This window comes from Trichosurus vulpecula, chromosome 7 (genome assembly GCF_011100635.1).
Source record: "Trichosurus vulpecula isolate mTriVul1 chromosome 7, mTriVul1.pri, whole genome shotgun sequence".
Lineage (NCBI taxonomy): Eukaryota > Metazoa > Chordata > Mammalia > Diprotodontia > Phalangeridae > Trichosurus > Trichosurus vulpecula.
In genome coordinates, this window is record NC_050579.1 from 42,914,433 (window position 1) to 42,933,016 (window position 18,584).

The following is an 18,584-nucleotide window of genomic DNA, read 5'->3' on the forward strand; positions in this document are numbered from 1 at the left end:
ACTGCTTAGCAAAGTAATTTTTTAAAATATTAATGTAATTTTAGGATAAAAGTCTTAAATAGTAAGTGCAATTAATTGATAGTAATTGAAATTTCCCTTTTAAAATATGGTTTATTGGCAAAATAGTTTCATCATTTATTATACCTTTACTTGGGAAGTGAGCCACTGAAAACCTATCTCATGGACCTGCTCATGGCCACCATCAGCAGAAAAAGCATCTAAGAGTGCCCTTGAAGGACTAGAGGTGGTTCCTCTGTATGGACCATTCTCTGTGAGTATAAAGATGTGAAATTAAAAGACATAGGAGCATATCCAAGATTGGCTTCTGACTACCAGTGTGACCTTGGGTAAGTCACTTCTCTCTGGATGCCAGTTTCTTTCCCTGGAAAATGAGAATGTTCAACTAAACCACCTAGGATCCCTTTGCCTCTAAATCAACAATTCTAAGATCTAGGCAGTTGTGATATCAAAACAGTATGAAGGCCATGTCGAATACTTCTTCATTCAATGGTCAACAAAACTCTCTTTTTTATTTGTTTTTGTTAATGTTTCATCTGTCTGCTGTTAGCTCAAGCTCACCACTTCCCCCTTAGCACACTTGCCACCCCACCACATGCTTCTCCTCTCTCCATCCTCCCTCCTCTTTGCCCCCTGATGAAGCCACACTGGGGGAGAGAACCTCAGATCTTGACACCAACCTTACATTTCTTGGATTCTCTTTTTAGTTTCTAACTCCTAACATGTCATCAGCTCTGTAGCAGAATTTCTACTCCTTTTAGGTTCCTCCCCTCTCTTCAGATACTCCCAGAACCCCCTTTAAAAAGAAAGCCCACACAGGAGACAGAGACACAGAACTCCAGAGTATCTTCATTTGTGCTCTGCTCCTCCAAGCCTTCTCTCCTCTCAGGATCATGAAGGTCTCTGTAGCTGCCCTCTCCATCATCATGGTCATGGCCTTCAGCTCTCTGGCATCCTCTGCACCAGGTAAGTGTTCCTTCTCTTCCACTCTGTGGCTGTGCCTAGGCTGTGGTAATAAGATGGACAGAACCCTGACAGGAGATGTGGCTAATCTGATCATAGGGATCTATGGGGGTGGGGAGGGGCAGGAGTAGGAGCAGGGAGGATGTCTATGCCTTTTGGACCTGAAGGCGTTAATGTGCCCTCTGCAGTATATCCTGGTTAAATATTAGATGGAGACGAGACAAGAGAGCACTGGATTGGATTCTGTGTCGGTCTAGGTTCTCATTCTGGCTCTACCCCTAATTACCCAAGTGATCTCCAGCAAGTGGCTTCCTGGGCAAAAGGCAGGAATTGGGTGGGCAGGTTTCTGACATCTCTTTTAGTTCCCCCACTTCAGGTTTCCACAAATGATCCCCTAAGGGGATGGGAACAGCAGGTCTGATCCTCCTGCAGGCACAATGAGAATCACACCTGGTAATGGAGGGAAGCAGGATAAGTCAGACAGGAAGGATTATATCCCCAGTGTGCCTAGAACTGAATTTGTCCCTGGGATGGAGTCAGCAACTAAGGAATGTAAGGTATGAAATGAAGATCTTACTAATCTCATGCCTCCCCTTTCATTATAGTGGGCTCTGACCCTCCCACCTCCTGCTGCTTCTCCTATGTCAGCCAACAGATTCAAAGAAAATTTGTGACAGACTATTATGAGACCAGCAGCCTGTGTTCCCAGCCAGCTGTGGTGTGAGTATCTACCCACTGAATGTCTTGAGGGGATCCAGGGAGAGAGGATGGCAAGGAGAAATGGGGCCATTTGGAAACTTGAAGTGAATAAATCAGGCTACTCTTGGGAAGCCCTGCTTACAAGGGAAAGAAGTTCCCCAAGTCATCCATTGGGAAGGTTAGGTACTCCATGGAGCATGATGGGAGCTGTTCACCCAAGGGGGAGGGATAAACTAAAGCAACAGGAATTATATGCCAAGGTGAGGCTTCCTGAGAGGCTCCCCACTGGACAGGTCTCTAGAGAGAACCTGAATGACTCAGAAAAGCCTGAGACATGTTGCTAGAGGTGAGGATTACTCCTCATGGCCCTGCAAAGATGAGCAGGAAGTGATCAGTGCTGAACATGGGACAACACAGAGAACCATCTCCCCTCCATCACCTCTCATCTGTCATCCTCTCCCTGCCCAGGTTCCAGACCAAAAGAGGCCGGCAGGTATGTGCCAACCCCAGTGATGCCTGGGTTCAGAGCTATGTGGAAGACCTGGAGCTGAACTGAGGGGCTCAGGGCCCTAGGATGATGGATCTGAAAGGAAAATGGACCAAGCTGAGGAATTCCACAGTCAGATACAATCTCCCCAAATCCAGCCTTCTGGAGATCCTCTCCCCCATTCTAATTCATTCTTATATGTGAGATGTATTTATGCAAATGATGTCAGCTTTGGGTATATGTTCTTGCTATTTGCATTTCTGGAAGATAAAAGTTCCCCATAGGATCTCAATAAGCAGCCTGGCCTCTCCTCCTTAGAGTCCTTTGGGTTACCTGCTGGATTTCATGAATATCCATAGCACAATAAAATGTTTGAAAACTATCCTTTTGTTGTGGTTTCAAGTGTTCTTTGGGAATGAGGGGTTCAGGTGAGGAAATTCTTCTTTACTGTATAAGGCTGGTGTACCATCATTGGAAAACAAAGGTTCTGTAAGAGGTTTATGGGCTCATTGGGCTGCCATCTTGCTGAGTCAGCAGGTTAATGGGGATTCCGAAAAACCCATCTTCTTCCTTCTAGAGGAGCAAACTCCCAGGGATAAAGAGCCAGTATTTCTATCCAAAGTTTAAGAGAAACTTTGGGAATCTAGAGAATGTTCAGAGAAAGGCATCCAACCATACAAATTACCTAGACTAAGAAGTGTGTGATTTGAAGGAAGTACAGATAGTGGGGAGAAGAGAAGAGCCACGTCAGCCGTGATTTCTGTTGTCAAGTATTAGAAGTTCTGTCCTTTGGAAAAGTGGAGATTAGAGCTCTCTGGGGCACAAGGATGGAACCAAGGAGAAGGGGTAGAATTCATAAGGATCTAAATTTGTGCCTGACATTAGGAAGAACTTCTTAATTATAGCTATCCAAACCGGAAGGAACTGCATCCAGCTGTGGTGGGTTTTCTCTTCCATGGAGGTCTTTAAACAGTGTCCAGGTGACTGCCCACAAAGGATGCAATAGTGAGGATTTTTTTCAATCACTTTTCAAAACAGATTAATATATTGGTATTATTGCTGAGTCATTTCATTCGTGTCCGACTGTTCATGCCTCCATTTTGGGGTTTCTTGGCAGACGTACTGGAGTGGTTTATTATTTTTTTCTCCAGCTCATTTCACAGATGAGGAAACTGAGTGATTTGCCCAGGATCACACAGCTAGTAAAGGTCTGAGGCCACATTTGAACTTAGAACGGTGTGTCTTCCTGACTTTAGGCCTAGCACTCTATCCACTAATGCACATGTAAATTTCTGAAATGAATTGGCATTCCTATGTGGCCTCTGCCAGGCATTAGTTGGGCAATGCATTCAAACTTTATTTCCTGGTTATCCCTTAAGACTGCCCTGAAGCTGATATGAGATAACAGGGATAGAAGAAGATGCTATTAAAATTGTAAATAGCTTTATTGAGACAAAGGCTGTGTATGATTCTTTATCATTTTTTATTAGTTCTTGGTGGTTGTGGGTGGGCAGTGTCGCCATTCTCCCTACCCTGCCTGCAGCACATGGTTGCTGGGGACTTGAAATCCCAAGGGAGATTTGAAAGGGATTGGGAAGGAAAATTAGTCCTTGTTGAACTTCATGCCCTCTAAGGTTCCTTCCAGCACCAAATCCTTGATCCTCCAGTCCAGAATTTCCATTCTTAGGTCCTTCCAACATCCTCAAAGGACTGATTTTTCTCTCCACAACCCATGTGAAAAAGGAGGAAGGATCCATTTGATGGATGAGGAAACTGAGGTTCTGAGACTTTAATTGATTTTCCCATGAGCATAAAGCTAGGAACTGTCCAAGGTGGGTTTCCAGCACCGCTCTGCTCTTTGAATACCAGCATCCTGACAACTCTACCAAGCAAGTCTGGAATGGTCCCCACAGAGATTTAGGATGAATCAATCCTTTTCTTTTTTTTTTTTGAATCAATCCTTTACTATCCCTAAGAGTTGATAGGTTCTCAAAACGGCCCCAGAAAGAAACAGAGATGTCCAAAGATGCTCCTGTACTTTTCTAGGTTTCCTTTTACAATTCAAGTTCATTTTTGTCAATTCATATTTTATACCATTCACTTCTGAATGTGTCTCACACTCATGCCTTGAAAGAAAGTTTTTAAAATGAAGAGGTAAAACTTCAGCAAAACTCAGGTAATTTAAAGAATGAGGGAAGGAGATGGTCAGTGTCTAAAAGATGAAGATGATTTGGTGACTGTTTGCTAGTCAGTATTAGGGGCAGGATTTGTACCTCAGTTTCCATGATTCTAAGTTCATCTCTCTAGCCACCACATCACACTACCTGTGCTAGAGGGGAAAAGGCAGGAAATCCACAAGACCAGACCTGACTTGCCATGTGAGAGGAATCCTCATTTCTCTCAGAAAAACTCAAGGGGAAAAGCTATCCCCTCTTTTTTCTCACTGTTAAGAGGGAATGCTAAATTCCAATCTGGTTTCCTCTTCCCTCTTCCTTCTTGGTCAGGAGAATGTAGTGAGACCCCCTTTCCTTCTCTTTTCCTTTCCTTTCCCAGGGCTCCAGTCTTCAAGTGGAAGTCTGACTAAGATGTTTCTATGGCTTTATTGTAGCACTGAACCTTTAATTGTCTGTCTTTTTGAGAACATGCTCATGTGACATTCCTATTTCGGGTCTCCATACTCCTTTGGATTTCTCTATGTCCTGTGTGACTCATTTGAGGTAGTAGGACACTGAGGGAGAAACAGGGAGACTCATGACTCTCAGAAGAGGGAGGAAGAGGAAGCCCTGGGACCAGAGAAGAGCCTCAGGGCAAACCTATATTTGGCAAGGTTAGGCTCTGCAAACCCAACCACTGGCCATAAGGAAGTAATATGCAAACCTATGTCAGAGTGTTTGCCAAATCGCCATGACCCACACACATTATGGATTTCTTCTTTTCTATTTTGAACATCAAAATATCAACAAATATGAACATTTCAATATATAAAGAACATAAAAGAGGAGGGTGTATAAATCTGTGAATTTCTACTAAATACAGCTTGGTGTTTTTAAGATATCTTAAGTTTACCACAATGGGAAGTCACCTCCCTTGCTTGATTGTGTCCCCTTGTAGAATTTATTTTTCCCTGCCAAGTTTTCATTGTTGGTCTTTCTTTTATATCTCCTATTTTTGCCTTGCTGTTTAGTTACCCCAAAGCCATCCCCTTTATAATAGATTGTGTATAAGGAAACAAAGCAAAAATTTTGGATAGAGTTGAAAATGTTTGCCTCATTTGGCATCTCCAGTTTATCACCTCCCCATTAAAAGGTGGGAATCAGGCTTCCCCTTCAGTCTTCTGCTGGAAGGATCACTCATTGCAGTGATCAGCATTATCGAGTCATTCCAACTGGTTTTCATTGATAACACACCAGTCATTTTATTAGCTCTTCTCCAGGTTTGGTTTCTTTCATTGAGAAATAGAAGCAAGTGAACATGGCAGCAAAGTGTTTAGGAACCCCATGGAAATCACCCATTTTCGTGAGGATACTGTTTGTGACCAAAACTGCTGGAAACACTGGAAAGCAGCCAGAGAGAAACGAAGCTTAGAACAATATCCCCCACCACCTACAAAAAGAAGCTGCATGTGTCATGGTGGGTGCTGGAAACTGAGAAAGGAGCCCAGGAGTTGCGAGGCTTTGTCAGGGGCTGAGGTTTTGCTCTTCGAGGGAGTTTGATCATGGGGGAAAGAGGAGAGTGGGTGGAGGGGGGAGAGATGTGTGTGCAGTGGCAGGAGAAGGGTGCTGAGGGGGCAGTGATAAACTTGAGAGAGCAGCAGAGACAGGTGAAAGAAATGCAAAATGAAATAAGAAGGAGAGATATGGTCACCACTGCTTTGGATGAGCATTCGGCATGGCCTTCATGCTGCTTTGATACTTACAACTGCCTAGATCTTAGGATTGTAGATTTACAATGTGAAGGGCCATGACCTGTCTTTTCCAACAGTACCTGTGGCCCAGAGAGAGGGGCCTTGTTGAGGTGATTCCTATTGTGAGAGGCAGATCCCGGGTGTGGTTTCAAGTCTCCTGACTCCAGACCTGGATAGTAGAGTTTCATCTCAAACTAATTTCTGGAAAATTGAAAGACATGCCTGTCCTACCCTCCAATGCAAGTAATTGTATAGCAACTATTCTACAATTGATCTTATTAAGATATTGACTGGCAGCCTGGGGAGGTTAAAGATCACAGAGCTAATAAGTTTCAGAGATGGGCCTTGAACTCAGATCTTTCCGATTTCAAGCCAAGACCCCATCTACTCTGTGTCAAGTGTCATAAATAAACTAGAGCTAAGACTACCAGCTCTGCTTACTTTAGAAGGCTGCTATAAAGATGAAATGAGATAATCAGCATTGAAATCTTTCACATCCTTAAAGTGATACAAATATAAGGTGTTAAAATCTTCACACAAGAAAGCAGATGAAGGGATGGGCCGAGACCTGGAGTCCTCTTTTCAAAGACCTGCTCATGGCCACCATTTGCACAAAAGGCCCTTGAAGGACCTGAGGGGATTCCTCTGTATGGACCATTTTCTATGAGTATAAAAATGTGGAGTCAACAAACCTGAAAGCATTTCCAGGATCTGCTTCTGACTACCAATGTGACCTTGGACAAGTCACTTCTCTGTAAGCCACAGTTTCTTTAGCTGGAAAATGAGTGTTCATCTAAACCCCCTAGGATCCCTTTGCTTCTAAATCTTGTGTCCTAAGATCTAGGCAGTTATGACATCAAAGCAGCATGAAGGTCATGTTGAATACTTCTTCATATCAATGGTCAACAAAACTCTCCTATCTGTTTTTGCACATGTTTCATCTGTCTGCTGTTAGCTCAAGCTCACCACTTCCCCCTTAGCACTTTTGCCACCCCACCACGTGCCCACTTGTCCTCTCTCCATCCTCCCTCCTCTTTCCCTCATGATGATGCCACACTGGGGGAGAGAACCTCAGTTCTTGACACCAGCCTTACATTTCCTGGGCTCTCCTTTTAGTTTCTAACTCCTACCATGACATCAGCTCTCCACTGGAATTTCCACTGTTTTAGGTTCCCTCCTTCTCTCTGGGTATTCCCAGAAGCCCCTATAAAAAGGGGGCCCACACATAAGACAGAGACACAGACCTCCAGAGTATCTTCGCTTGTGCTCTGCTCCTCCAAGCCTTCTCTCCTCTCAGGACGATGAAGGTCTCCGTGGCTGCCCTCTCCATCCTCATGGTCATGGCCTTCAGCTCTCTGGCATCCTCTGCACCAAGCAAGTCTTCCTTCTCTTCCCCTCTGTGGCTCTGTCCAGGTTCTGGTCATAGGCTGGATAGAACCCTGTCAGAAGATAAGACTAGTCTGATCATAGGGATCTGTGAGGGTAGGGAGGGGCAGGTGCAGGAGCAGGGAGGATGTCTATGACTTTTGGACCTGAAGGCATTAATGTGCCCTCTGCAGTATATCCTGGCTAAATGTGAGATGGAGATGAGACAAGAGAGGTAAAAGGGCACTGGACTGGATTCTGTGTCCGGCTAAGTTCTCACTCTGGCTCTGCCACTAATTACCCAAGTGATCTCCAGCAAGTGGCTTCTTGGGCCAAAGGCAGGAATTGGGTGGGCAGGTCTCTGACATCCCTTCTAGTTCCTACAATTCAGGTTTCTGCAAATGATCCCTTAAGGGAATGGAAACAGCAGGTCTGATCCTCTTGCTGGCACAACGAGAATCTCACTTGAGGTTGGAGGGAAGCAGGGTAAGGGAAAGGAAGGATCACATCCCAGTGTGCCTAGTACCGAGTTTGTCCCTGGGATGGAGTCAGCAGCTGAGGAATGTAAGGTATGAAATGAAGATCTTACTAATCTCATGCCTCCCCTTTCTTTGCAGTAGGTTCTGACTCTCCCACCTCCTGCTGCTTCTCCTATGTCAGCCAACAGATCCCCAGAAAATTTGTGACAGACTATTATGAGACCAGCAGCCTGTGTTCCCAGCCAGCTGTGGTGTGAGTATCTATCCACTGAATGTCTTGAGGGGAGCCAAGGAGAGAGGATGGCAAGGGGAAATGGGTCATTGGCAACCTGATGAAATCAGTGAATCAGGTCATTCAGGGGGAACTGGTTACAAGAGAAAGAAGTCCCCCAAGTAGTCACTGGCCACTGTTGGGTTCTCCCCAAGACCAAGGATCCTCCCCAGGAGCAAGATGACTCAGCAAAGGAGGGACAGATAAACTCAACCAACAGGGATTCTATGCCCGGATGAGGCTTTCTGAGAGATTCCCCACTGGACAGGTCTCTAGAGAGAACCTGAGTACTCAGAAAGGCCTGAGAAATGTTGCTAGAGGTGAGGATTGTCCCTTAAGGCCCTGCAGAGATGTGCAGGAAGCCATCAGTGCTGGACATGAGGGAGCACAGAGAGCCATCTCTTCCTCCATGACCTCTCATCTGTCTTCCTCTCCCTGCCCAGGTTCCAGACCAAAAGAGGCCGGCTGGTGTGTGCCAACCCCAGTGATGCTTGGGTTCAGAGCTATGTGGAAGACCTGGAGCTGAACTGAGGGGCTCAGGGGTGTTGGATCATGAATCTTTTTTCTTTTTTGCTTTTTTTTTTTGGCAGGGCAATTGGGGTTAAGTGACTTGCCCAAGGTCACACAGCTAGTACATGTGTCAAGTGTCTGAGGCCGGATTTGAACTCAGGTCCTCCTGACTCCAGGGCCGGTGCTCTACTCACTGCGCCACCTAACTGCCCCCCTGGATGATGAATCTTAAAGGAAAATGGACCAAGCTGAGGAATTCCACAGTCAGATGCAATCTCCCCAAATCCAGCCTTCTGGAGATCCTTCCATGCACTAAAATTCATTCTTATCTTATGCAAATTATTTGGTGGCAGCTTTGGGTATTTGTTCTTGCTATTTGCACATCTAGAAGATAATAGTTCCCCGTGGGGACTCTATGAGCAGCCTGGCCTCTCTTCCTAAGAGTTCTTTGTGTCACCTGCTGGCTTCCATGAACATCTGTAGCACAAAGATTTCAGAATAAAAGTTTGAAAACTGTATCTTTTTGCTGTAGTTTCAGATGTTCTTTGGAGATAAGGGGTTCTGGAGGGGAATTTCTACTCTTACCCTACAAGATTGGTGTGGCATCATTGGAAAACAAAGGTTCTGTAAAAGCTTTATGAACTCATTGGGCTGCCATCTCACTTTGAGTCAACTGGGTGATGGAGATTCTAAAAATTCCATCTTCTCCTTTCTAGAGAAGCAAACCTCCAGGAATAGAGAGGCAATATTTCTACTGTTCTTATCTGATAAGACCATGCAGGGAGTCTTGTGTTCAGTATCCAGAGTTTAAGAGAAAGCTTGGGAACGTAGAGAATGTTCAGAGAAAGGCCATCAACCATACAAAGTACCTAGATTAAAAAGTGGATGATTTGAAGGAACAAGGGCTAGTGGGGAGCAGAGAAGAGCCCTTTCCTCCATGATTTCTGCTTTGAAATATTAGGAGTTCTGTCCTTTGGAAGAGTCGAGATTTGTGCTCTCTGGGGCCCGAAGATAGAACCAAGGACAAGGGGTGAAATTTGTAAAGAACCAAATTTATGCCTGACATTAGGAAGAACTTCTTACCAATTATAGCTGTCCAAACTGGAATGGCCTACATCTAAGCTTTGGTGGATTCTCTCTCTCTCATGAAGGTCTTTAAACAGTGGCTAGGTGACCACCAAGAAAGGATGCCATAGTGGGGAATTCTGTCAGTCACCTTTTGAAGTAAATCAATATATCATTGTTATTGCTGTCCTTGAGTCATTTCAGTCATGTCTGACTTTTTGCGACTCCATTTTGGGTTTCCTTGGCAGAGATACTGGAGTGGTTTATCATTTCCTTCTCCAGCTCATTTGACAGATGAGGAAACTGAGGGAAACAGGTGAAGTGACTTGCCCAGGATCACACAGCTAGTAAGTTTCTGAGGCCACATTTGAACCTAGAAAGGTGAGTCTTCCTGACTTCAGGCCCAGCATTCTATATCCACTAATGCACATGTAAATTTCTGAAATGAATTGGCATTCCCATTTGGCCTCTGCCAGGCATTACTTGGGTGATGTTGGCCAAGGCATTCAACTTTCTCTCCTGGCTGTGCCTTAAGACTGCCCTGAGGCTGACATGAGATAATAGGCTAGAAGAAGATGCTTTTAGAACTTTATGGAGGCAAAGGCCGTTTGTGATTTTTCTTCATTTTTTTTTTTAGTTTTTGGTGGTTGTGGGTGGGCAATGTCACCATTCTCCCTACCCTGCCTGCAGCACATGGTTGCTGGGGACTTGAAATCCCAAGGGAGATTTGAAAGGGATTGGGAAGCAAAGCGAGTCCCTGTTGAACTTCGTGCCCTCTAAGGTTCCTTCCAGCACCAAATCCTTGATCCTCTAGTCCAGAATTTCCATTCTTAGGTCCTTCCAACATCCTCAAAGGACTGGTTTTTCTCTCCACAACCCATGTGAAAAAGAAGGAAGGAGTATTATTATCCGTATTTGAAGGATGAGGACATTGAGGTTCTCAGAGATTAATTGATTTTCAAGAGCATAAAGCTACGAACTGTCCAAGGTGGGGTTTTTAGCACCACTCTGCACTTTGAGTATCGGCATCCTGACAACTTTACTGAGCTAATCTGGAATGGTTCCCACAGGGAATGAAGGCGAATGAAGTTTGTCTCTCCCTAAGAGTTGAGAAGTTCTCAAAATGGCCCCAGAAAGAAACAGAGAATTGCAAAGATGTGCCTGTACTTTTCTAGGTTTCCTTTTATAATTCAAGTTCATTTTTGTCAATTCATGTTTTACACTATTCGTTTCTGAATGTGTCTTACACTCATGCCTTGAAAGAAAATTTTTAAAACGAAGAAGGAAAACTTCAGCAAAACTCAGAGAATTTAAGGGATTAGAGAAGGAAATGGTCAGTGTCTAAAGGATGAAGATGATTTGGTGACTGTGTGCTAGTCAGTATGGGGATTTGTACCTCAGTCTCCCTGACTCTAAGTTCATCTCTCTGGCCACCACATCACACTACCTGTGCTAGAGGGGAAAAGGCAGGAAATCCACAAGACCAGACCTGACTTGCCATGTGAGAGGAATCCTCATTTCTGTCAAAAAAACTCAAGGGGAAAAGCTGTCCCCTCTTTTTTCTCACTGTTAAGAGGGAATGCTAAACTCCAATCTGGTTTCCTCTTCCCTCTTCCTTCTTGGGTCAGGAGAATGTAGTGAGACCCCCTTTCCTTCTCTTTTCTGGTCCTTTCCCAAGGCTCCAGTCTTCCGGTGGAAGTCTAAGATGTTTCTATGGCTTTATTGTAGCCTCAAACCTTTAATTTTCTTTCATTTTGAACATTTACTCTTGTGGCATTACCATTTTAGGCCCCCTTATTCCCTTGGATCTCTCTATGTCCCATGCGACTCATTTGAGGTAGTAGGACACTGAGGGAGAAACAGGGAGAGTGACTTATGACTCTCAGCAGAGGGAGGAAGAGGAAGGCCTGAGACCAGAGAAAAGCCACAGGGCAAACCAATGTTAAAGCAAGGTTTGGCTCTGCAAACCCAACCACTGACCATAAGAGAGTGATATCTAAACTTACATGAGAATGTTTCCCAAATCACCATGATGCTCATAAATTATTAATTTTCTCTTTTTTATTATTAATATTAAAATATCAAAAAATGAACATTTCAATATATAAAAGAACAGAAAAGATGAGTGCATATGAATCTATGAATTTCTATTAAACATAGTTTGGTGATTTTAGGTATACATTAAGTTTACCACAATGGGAAATCCCCTCCCTTACCTGTTTACATCCCCTTGAAGAACTTTTTTGCCCTCAATTTTTCATTTTAGCTCTTTCCTTTATTTCTCCTATTTTTGCCTTCCTATTAGTGGCCCCTAGCCATCCTCCTCCTTTATAACAGATTGTGTATAAGGAAACAAAGAAAAAGTGTTGACTGAGCTGAAAGTGTTTGCCTCATTTGGCATCTCCAGTCTATCACCTCCCCATGAAAAGGTGGTAAACTGGTTTCACCTTTAGTCTTCTGCTGGAAGGATCACTCATTGCAGTGATCAGCATTCTTGAGTCATTCCAATTTGTTTTCATTGACAATACTCCAGTCATTTCATTAGCTCTCCTCCGGCTTTCTGTTTACACAGAAAGAGAAGTAAGTGAACAGGGCAGCAGAGTGTTTAAAACACCTACAGAAATCACCCACTTCGGTAAGCATTCTGTATATGACCAAAATTGCCGGAAACGCTAGAAAGCAGCCAGAGGGAGATGAAGCTTAGACCAATATCTCAAAGCACCTACCCCAAGAAGCTGCATGTGTCATGGTGAGAGTTGGAAACTAAAAAAGGAGTCCAGGAAATGCAAGGCTGTGTCAAGGGCTGAGGTTTTGTTCTTCAGGGCAGTTTGATCATGGGGGAAAGAGGAGAGTTGGATGGAGAGGGGAGAGATGTGTGTGCAGTGGTAGGAGAAGGATGCTGAGGGGGCTGTGATAAACTTGAGAGAGCAGCAGAGACTGATGAAAGAAATGCAAAATGAAATAAGAAGGAGAGAAATGGTTGGCATTGATTTGAAGGATTATTCCGCATGGCCTTCATACCGCTTTGATACTATTACAGCCTACATCTTAGGATTGTAGGCTTAGAAGAAAGGATCCTTAGCTTTCTAGCCCAACCCCCTTCTTTTACAAATAAAGAAATTGGCCCAGAGAGATGAGCCTTGTTGAGGTGATTCCAGTAGAGAGAAGCACATCCTGGATCTCATCCCAGGTCTCCTGACTCCAGACCTGGATAGGAAAGTTATATATCAAACAAATTTCAGGAAAATTGAAGGAGATGCCTGTCCTACACCACCACTCCTGAACCCATTAAATCAGGGCTGTCCAACCTTAAAATTTTATTGAAACAATAGACAATATATTTTGATTTGCCTCTTTAGTGAGAGCTCTGCAGTAGCTGGGCTTTGTTTACTAAAGCAATTATGTAAATTTCTATGTTTGTAGGCAGGCCACATAAATCTCACTGCTGGCCACCTGTGGCCCATGGGCCACATTTTGGACAGGCCTGCAGTAAATGGTAACATAGCATTCACACCCATCTCCATCTTCCCCCCCCCCATCTGGTTTTCTCTTATTTAACATCAATTTCATTTGCATTGATTACAAAAGGATGTGATGGCCTATATGATACTTGAGTACTTCACAATGTCATAGTATCATACTTACACTCCTCCCCAGAGACTCTCCTGTTGCCTCCTCTCCATGGTGGCTCTGCCCCATAATTTTGTCAAACCTGCCTATAGTCAGAAGGTCCAAGGTTGAGTCCTGAATCTATCACTTTCTGTTATTAAAATCTGGACAAGTCATGTAAGAATAATTGTGATTGCACAGCAACTTTTTACAAATGGTCTGATTAGGGTGTGGGCCAGGGGCACTGGGAGCTCAAAGATCACACAGCTAATAATTTTCAGAGGCAGAACTTGAACCAAGGCCTGCCTGATTTCGAGCCTAAGATCCTATCCACACTCTGTCAAGTGTCATAATTAACCTAGAGATATGAATACCAACCCTCCTCACTGCATAATGTTGTTGTAAAGATGGTAGGAGATAATCAATGTTAAAATCTTTCATATACTTGAGGTGATGCAGTGTTAACACCTTCAAACCAGAAAGTAGCTGAAGGTATGGGCTAAGATCAGGAGTCCTCATTTCTTTGCCCAGCTCAGGGCCACTATTTGCACAAAAGTTGTTGAGAGAAGTGCCTTTGAAGAACCTGAGGTGTTTCCTCTGTATGCACCATTTTCTGTGCGTATAAAAATGTGAAGTCAGCAAACCTGAGAACATTTCCAGGATCTGCTTCTGACTACCAATGTGGCCTTGGACAAGTCACTTCTTTCTGGGCCAGAGTTTCTTTACCTGGAAAATGACAGTGTTCTACTAAACCATCTAGGATCCATTTTCCCTCTAAATCTACAATCCTAAGATCTAGGCAGTTATGCTATCAAAGAAGCATGAAGGTCATGTTGAATACCTCTTCATTTCAATGGTCAACAAAACTCTCTTTCCTATTTATCTTTGCATAGGTTTCATCTGTCTGCTGTTAGCTCAAGCTCACCACTTCCCCCTTAGCACACTTGCCACCCCACCACATGCATGCTTCTCCTCTCTCCATCCTCCCTCCTCTTTCCCCCTGATGAAGCCACACTGGGGGAGAATATCTCAGTTCTTGACACCAGCCTTACATTTCCTGGGTTCCTTTTTTTAGTTTTGAACTCCTACCATGACATCAGCTCTCCACTGGAATTTCCACTCCTTCTAGGTTCCTTCTTTCTCTTTGAGTACTCCCAGAATCTCCTATAAAAAGAAGGCCCACACATGAGACAGAGACACAGACCTCCAGAGTCTCTTAGCTTGTGCTCTGCTCCTCCAAGCCTTCTCTCCTCTCAGTACAATGAAGGTCTCTGTGGCTGGCCTCTCTATCCTCATGGTCATGGCATTCAGCTCTCTGATATCCTCTGCACCAAGTAAGTGTTCTTTTTCTTTCCCTCTGTGGCTCTGCCCAGGTTGTGGTAATAAGATGGTCAGGACCTTGACAGGAGATGAGACTAGTCTGACCATAGGGATCTGTGAGGGTGGAGAGGGGCAGAAGCAGGAGCAGAAACGGGGAAGATGTCTCTGCCTTTGGACTTGAGGGTATTAACCTGGCATTAGCAGTATTTGTTGGTTAAATGTTGGAGATGAGATGAGAGAGGTGAAAGGCCACTGGATTGGATTCTGTGTCTGGCTAAGTTCACATTCTGGCTCTGCCACTAATTACCCAAGTGATCTCCAGCAAGTGGCTTCCTGGGCAAAAGGCAGGAACTGGATGTCCCTGGCCCCACTTTAGGGTTCTTCAAAATATCCCCAGTGATGAAAGAGAGCAGCAGGTCTGATCCTCCTGCAGGCACAATGAGAATCATACCTGGTACTAGAAGGTAGCAGCATAAGAGAGGGATCACATCCCCAGTGTGCCTAGTATTGAGTTTGTACCTGGGATGGAGTCATCAGGTAAAGAATGAAAGGTGTGAATATATGACCTTACTAATCTCATGCCTCCCCTTTCTTTCCAGTGGGCTCTGACCCTCCCACCTCCTGCTGCTTCTCCTATGTCAACCAACAGATCCACAGAAAATTTGTGACAGACTATTATGAGACCAGCAGCCTGTGTTCCCAGCCAGCTGTGGTGTGAGTATCTATCCACTGAATGTCTTGAGGGGATCCAGGGAGAGAGAATGGCAAGGGGAAATGGGGCCATTTGGCGACGGTGAAATCAATGAATCAGGCCATTCAGTGGAAACTGAGGTTATGAGGGAAAGAAATTTCCCAAGTGGTCCCTGCGGAATGTTGGGTTCTCCGTGGAGCAGAATGGGAGCTGCTCACCCAAGGGGGAGGGAGAAACAGAAGCAACAGGGATTATATGCTAATAGTAGGCTTTCTGAAACACTCCCCACTGAACAGGCCTCTAGAGAGAACCTGAATGACTCAGAAGGGCCTATGGGATATTGCCAGAGGTGAGAACTGTTCCTCATGGCCCTCTAGAGATGTACAAGGCATGGTCAGTGCTGGACCTAGGGGGAACACAGAAAAGCATTTCTCTCTGTGACCTCTCATCTCTCCTCTCCTTGCCCAGGTTCCAGACCAAAAGAGGCCGGCAGGTGTGTGCCAACCCCAGTGATGCCTGGGTTCAGAGCTATGTGGAAGACCTGGAGCTGAACTGAGGGGCTCAGGGCCCTTGGATGATGACTCTTAAAGGGAAATGGACCAAGTGGAGGAATTCCACAGTCAGATGCAATATCCCCAAATCTAGCCTTCTGGAGATCCCCTCTCCCCCTATAATTTATTCTTCTCTGTGAGACTTATTTATGTAACTTATTTGGTGGCATCTTTGGGTACTCGTTCTTGCTGTTTTCACTTCAGTAAGTCAATTGTTCCCCATGGGGACCTCTATTAGCAGCCTGACCTCTCTTCCTAAGAGTCATTTGGGTCACCTGCTGGATTCCATGAATGTAACACAAAGATTTCAGAATAAAATGTTTTAAAACCATATTTTTTGCTGTGGTTTCAATGTTCTTTGGGGATGAAGAGTTCAGGTCACAGAGTTATGCTCTTATCATATAAGATTGGTGTGGCGTCATTACACAACAAAGGGCCTATAAAAGCTCTGTGGGCTCATTGAGCTGCCATCTTACTTTGAGTCAGCAGGTTAATGGGGATTCCAAAAATCTCATCTTCTCCCTTCTAGGGAAGCAAAATTCCAGGAATAGAGAGGCAGTATTCTTCCATTTCTTATCTGATAAGACCAAGCAGAGAATCTTGTGGTCCTTATCCACAGTTTAAGAGAAACTTTGGGAAGCTAGAAAATGTTCAGAGAAAGTCATCCAATGATACCAAGAGCCTAGATTAAGAAGTAGATGATTTGAAGGGAGTAGAGATGGTCTGTGGGGAGAAGTGAAGAGACCTGTCAGCCATGACTTTTGTTTTCAAGTATTATAAATTATAAAATAAAATAAAAGTTAGGTTGAGATGAGATGAGGGAGGAGGAAAGGCAGTGGACTAAGTTTTCTTTCTTGCTAAGTTCTCATTCTGGCTCTCCGCTTAATTATCCAAGTGATCTCCAGCAAGTGACTTTCTCAGCAGAAGTCAGGAATTGGATGGGCAGCTCTCTGACAGCACTTTTAGATCCCACACTTCAGTTTTACTCAAATGATAATATATAGGGATGGGAATAGCAGATCTGAACCTCCTGCAGGCATAATGAGAATCACACCTGGTACTGGAGGGAAACAAGATAAGGGAGACAGGAGGGATCATATCTCCAGTGTGCCTAGTATTGAGTTTGTCCCTGGGCTGGAGTCAGCAGTTAAGGAATGTAAGGTGTGAACATATGACCCACTAATCTCATGCCTCCCCTTTCTTTGCAGTGGGCTCTGATCCTCCCACCTCCTGCTGCTTCTCCTATGTCAGCCAACAGTTCCCCAGAAAATCTGTGACAGACTATTATGAGACCAGCAGCCTGTGTTCCCAGCCAGCTGTGGTGTGAGTACCCACTGAATGTCTTGAGGGGATCCAGGGAGAGAGGATGGCAAGGGGAAATGGGGCCATTTGGAAATTTGAAGTGAATAAATCAGGCCACTCTTGGGAAGCCCTGCTTACAATGGAAAGAAGTTCCCCAAGTGGTCCCTGGGAAGGTTAGGTACTCATGTGGAGCATGATGGGAGCTGTTCACCCAAGGGGGAGGGAGAAACTGAAGCAACAGGAATTATATGCCAAGGTGAGGCTTCCTGAGAGACTCCCCACTGGACAGGTCTCTAGAGAGAACCTGAGTCCTCAGAAAGACCTGAGGGATGTTGTTAGAGGTGAGGATGTTCCCTTAGGGTCCTGCAGTGATGTGCAGGAAGTGATCAGTATTGGACATGTGGAGTACAGAGAATGGTCTCCCCTCCATCACCTCTCATCTGTCCTCCTCTCCCTTCCCAGGTTCCAGACCAAAAGAGGCCGGCAGGTGTGTGCCAACCCCAGTGATGCCTGGGTTCAGAGCTATGTGGAAGACCTGGAGCTGAACTGAGGGGCTCAGGGCCCTTAGATGATGAATCTTTAAGGGAAATGGACCAAGCTGAGGAATTCCAAAGGCAGATGTAATCTCCCCAAACTCTAGCCTTCTGGAATTCTTTTCCCCAATTCCAATTAGTTCTTATCTGTGAGACTTATTTATGTAATTTATTTGGTGGCAGCTTTGGGTATTTTTTCTTGCTATTTGCACTTCTGGAAGACAATAGTTTGCCATGTCGACCTCAATGAGCAGCTTAGCCTCACTTCTTAAGAGTCCTTTGCGTCACCTGCTAGATTCCATGACTATCTCTAGCATAAAGATTTCAGAATAAAATGTTTTAAAACTGTATCTTTTTGCTGTAGTTTCAAATGTTCTTTGGGGATGAGGGGTTCAAGAGATGGAGTTCTTATCTTATCACATAAAATTGGTGTAGCATAATTGGAGAACAAGGTTGCTGTAATAGCTTTGTGGGCGCATTGGGCTGCAGGTAAACAGGGATTCCAAAAATCCCATCTTCTCCCTTCTAGAGAAGCAAAATTCCAGGATCAGAGAGGCAGTATTGCTCCTGTTTTGATCTGATAAGACCAACCAGAGAGTCTTGTGGTTAGTATCCACAGTTTAAGAGAAACTTTGGGAAGTTAGAGAATGTTCAGGGAAAGGCATCCAATGACATGAAGTGCCTAGATTAAGAAGTGGATGATTTGAAGGAAGCAGGGATGGTCAGTGTGGAGGAGGGAAGAGACCTACCAACCATGATTTCTGTTTTGAAATATTAGGAGTTCTGTCATTTGCAAGAGTTGAAAATTGTGCTCTCT

At 44.5% G+C, this 18,584-nt stretch overlaps 4 protein-coding genes across 5 annotated transcripts; all 4 read left to right on the top strand.

Annotated features, from left to right (window-relative positions):
• The first annotated feature begins 616 nt into the window (after positions 1-616).
• LOC118856996 (C-C motif chemokine 4-like) lies at positions 617-2,497 on the top strand. The gene is made up of 3 exons (XM_036767580.1): positions 617-984; positions 1,587-1,701; positions 2,149-2,497. Exons 1-3 carry the CDS (start codon positions 912-914, stop codon positions 2,234-2,236), a joined length of 276 nt encoding a protein of 91 aa, XP_036623475.1. The 5' UTR covers positions 617-911; the 3' UTR covers positions 2,237-2,497.
• A 4,875-nt stretch (positions 2,498-7,372) lies between these two features.
• Positions 7,373-8,717, top strand: LOC118856869 (C-C motif chemokine 4-like). Of its 2 annotated transcripts, none has more exons than XM_036767399.1 (3): positions 7,373-7,445; positions 8,054-8,168; positions 8,630-8,717. In XM_036767399.1, exons 1-3 carry the CDS (start codon positions 7,373-7,375, stop codon positions 8,715-8,717), a joined length of 276 nt encoding a protein of 91 aa, XP_036623294.1. The 2 variants fall into 2 exon arrangements, with proteins under 2 accessions (XP_036623294.1, XP_036623295.1); XM_036767400.1 differs by having other exon boundaries at positions 8,645-8,717.
• Positions 8,718-14,592: 5,875 nt separating this feature from the next.
• LOC118856868 (C-C motif chemokine 4-like) lies at positions 14,593-16,265 on the top strand. Its single transcript, XM_036767398.1, has 3 exons — positions 14,593-14,704; positions 15,290-15,404; positions 15,850-16,265. The coding sequence occupies exons 1-3, from the start codon at positions 14,632-14,634 to the stop codon at positions 15,935-15,937; spliced, it is 276 nt and encodes a 91-aa protein (XP_036623293.1). The 5' UTR covers positions 14,593-14,631; the 3' UTR covers positions 15,938-16,265.
• Positions 16,266-16,973: 708 nt separating this feature from the next.
• On the top strand, positions 16,974-17,915 carry LOC118857486 (C-C motif chemokine 4-like). Its single transcript, XM_036768160.1, has 3 exons — positions 16,974-16,989; positions 17,141-17,255; positions 17,697-17,915. The coding sequence occupies exons 1-3, from the start codon at positions 16,974-16,976 to the stop codon at positions 17,782-17,784; spliced, it is 219 nt and encodes a 72-aa protein (XP_036624055.1). The 3' UTR covers positions 17,785-17,915.
• The last annotated feature ends 669 nt before the right edge of the window (positions 17,916-18,584 follow it).

What these genes read in the sequence shown, in the direction of transcription:
- LOC118856996 (XM_036767580.1), top strand. Translation starts at nt 912, where the DNA reads ATGAAGGTCTCTGTAGCTGCCCTCTCCATCATCATGGTCATGGCCTTC. An exon ending in TCTGGCATCCTCTGCACCAG is followed by an intron (nt 985 to 1,586) that starts GTAAGTGTTCCT and finishes CTTTCATTATAG; the next exon opens with TGGGCTCTGACCCTCCCACC. An exon ending in TGTTCCCAGCCAGCTGTGGT is followed by an intron (nt 1,702 to 2,148) that starts GTGAGTATCTAC and finishes CTCCCTGCCCAG; the next exon opens with GTTCCAGACCAAAAGAGGCC.
- LOC118856869 (XM_036767399.1), top strand. Translation starts at nt 7,373, where the DNA reads ATGAAGGTCTCCGTGGCTGCCCTCTCCATCCTCATGGTCATGGCCTTC. An exon ending in TCTGGCATCCTCTGCACCAA is followed by an intron (nt 7,446 to 8,053) that starts GCAAGTCTTCCT and finishes CTTTCTTTGCAG; the next exon opens with TAGGTTCTGACTCTCCCACC. An exon ending in TGTTCCCAGCCAGCTGTGGT is followed by an intron (nt 8,169 to 8,629) that starts GTGAGTATCTAT and finishes CTCCCTGCCCAG; the next exon opens with GTTCCAGACCAAAAGAGGCC.
- LOC118856868 (XM_036767398.1), top strand. Translation starts at nt 14,632, where the DNA reads ATGAAGGTCTCTGTGGCTGGCCTCTCTATCCTCATGGTCATGGCATTC. An exon ending in TCTGATATCCTCTGCACCAA is followed by an intron (nt 14,705 to 15,289) that starts GTAAGTGTTCTT and finishes CTTTCTTTCCAG; the next exon opens with TGGGCTCTGACCCTCCCACC. An exon ending in TGTTCCCAGCCAGCTGTGGT is followed by an intron (nt 15,405 to 15,849) that starts GTGAGTATCTAT and finishes CTCCTTGCCCAG; the next exon opens with GTTCCAGACCAAAAGAGGCC.
- LOC118857486 (XM_036768160.1), top strand. An exon ending in TGTTCCCAGCCAGCTGTGGT is followed by an intron (nt 17,256 to 17,696) that starts GTGAGTACCCAC and finishes CTCCCTTCCCAG; the next exon opens with GTTCCAGACCAAAAGAGGCC.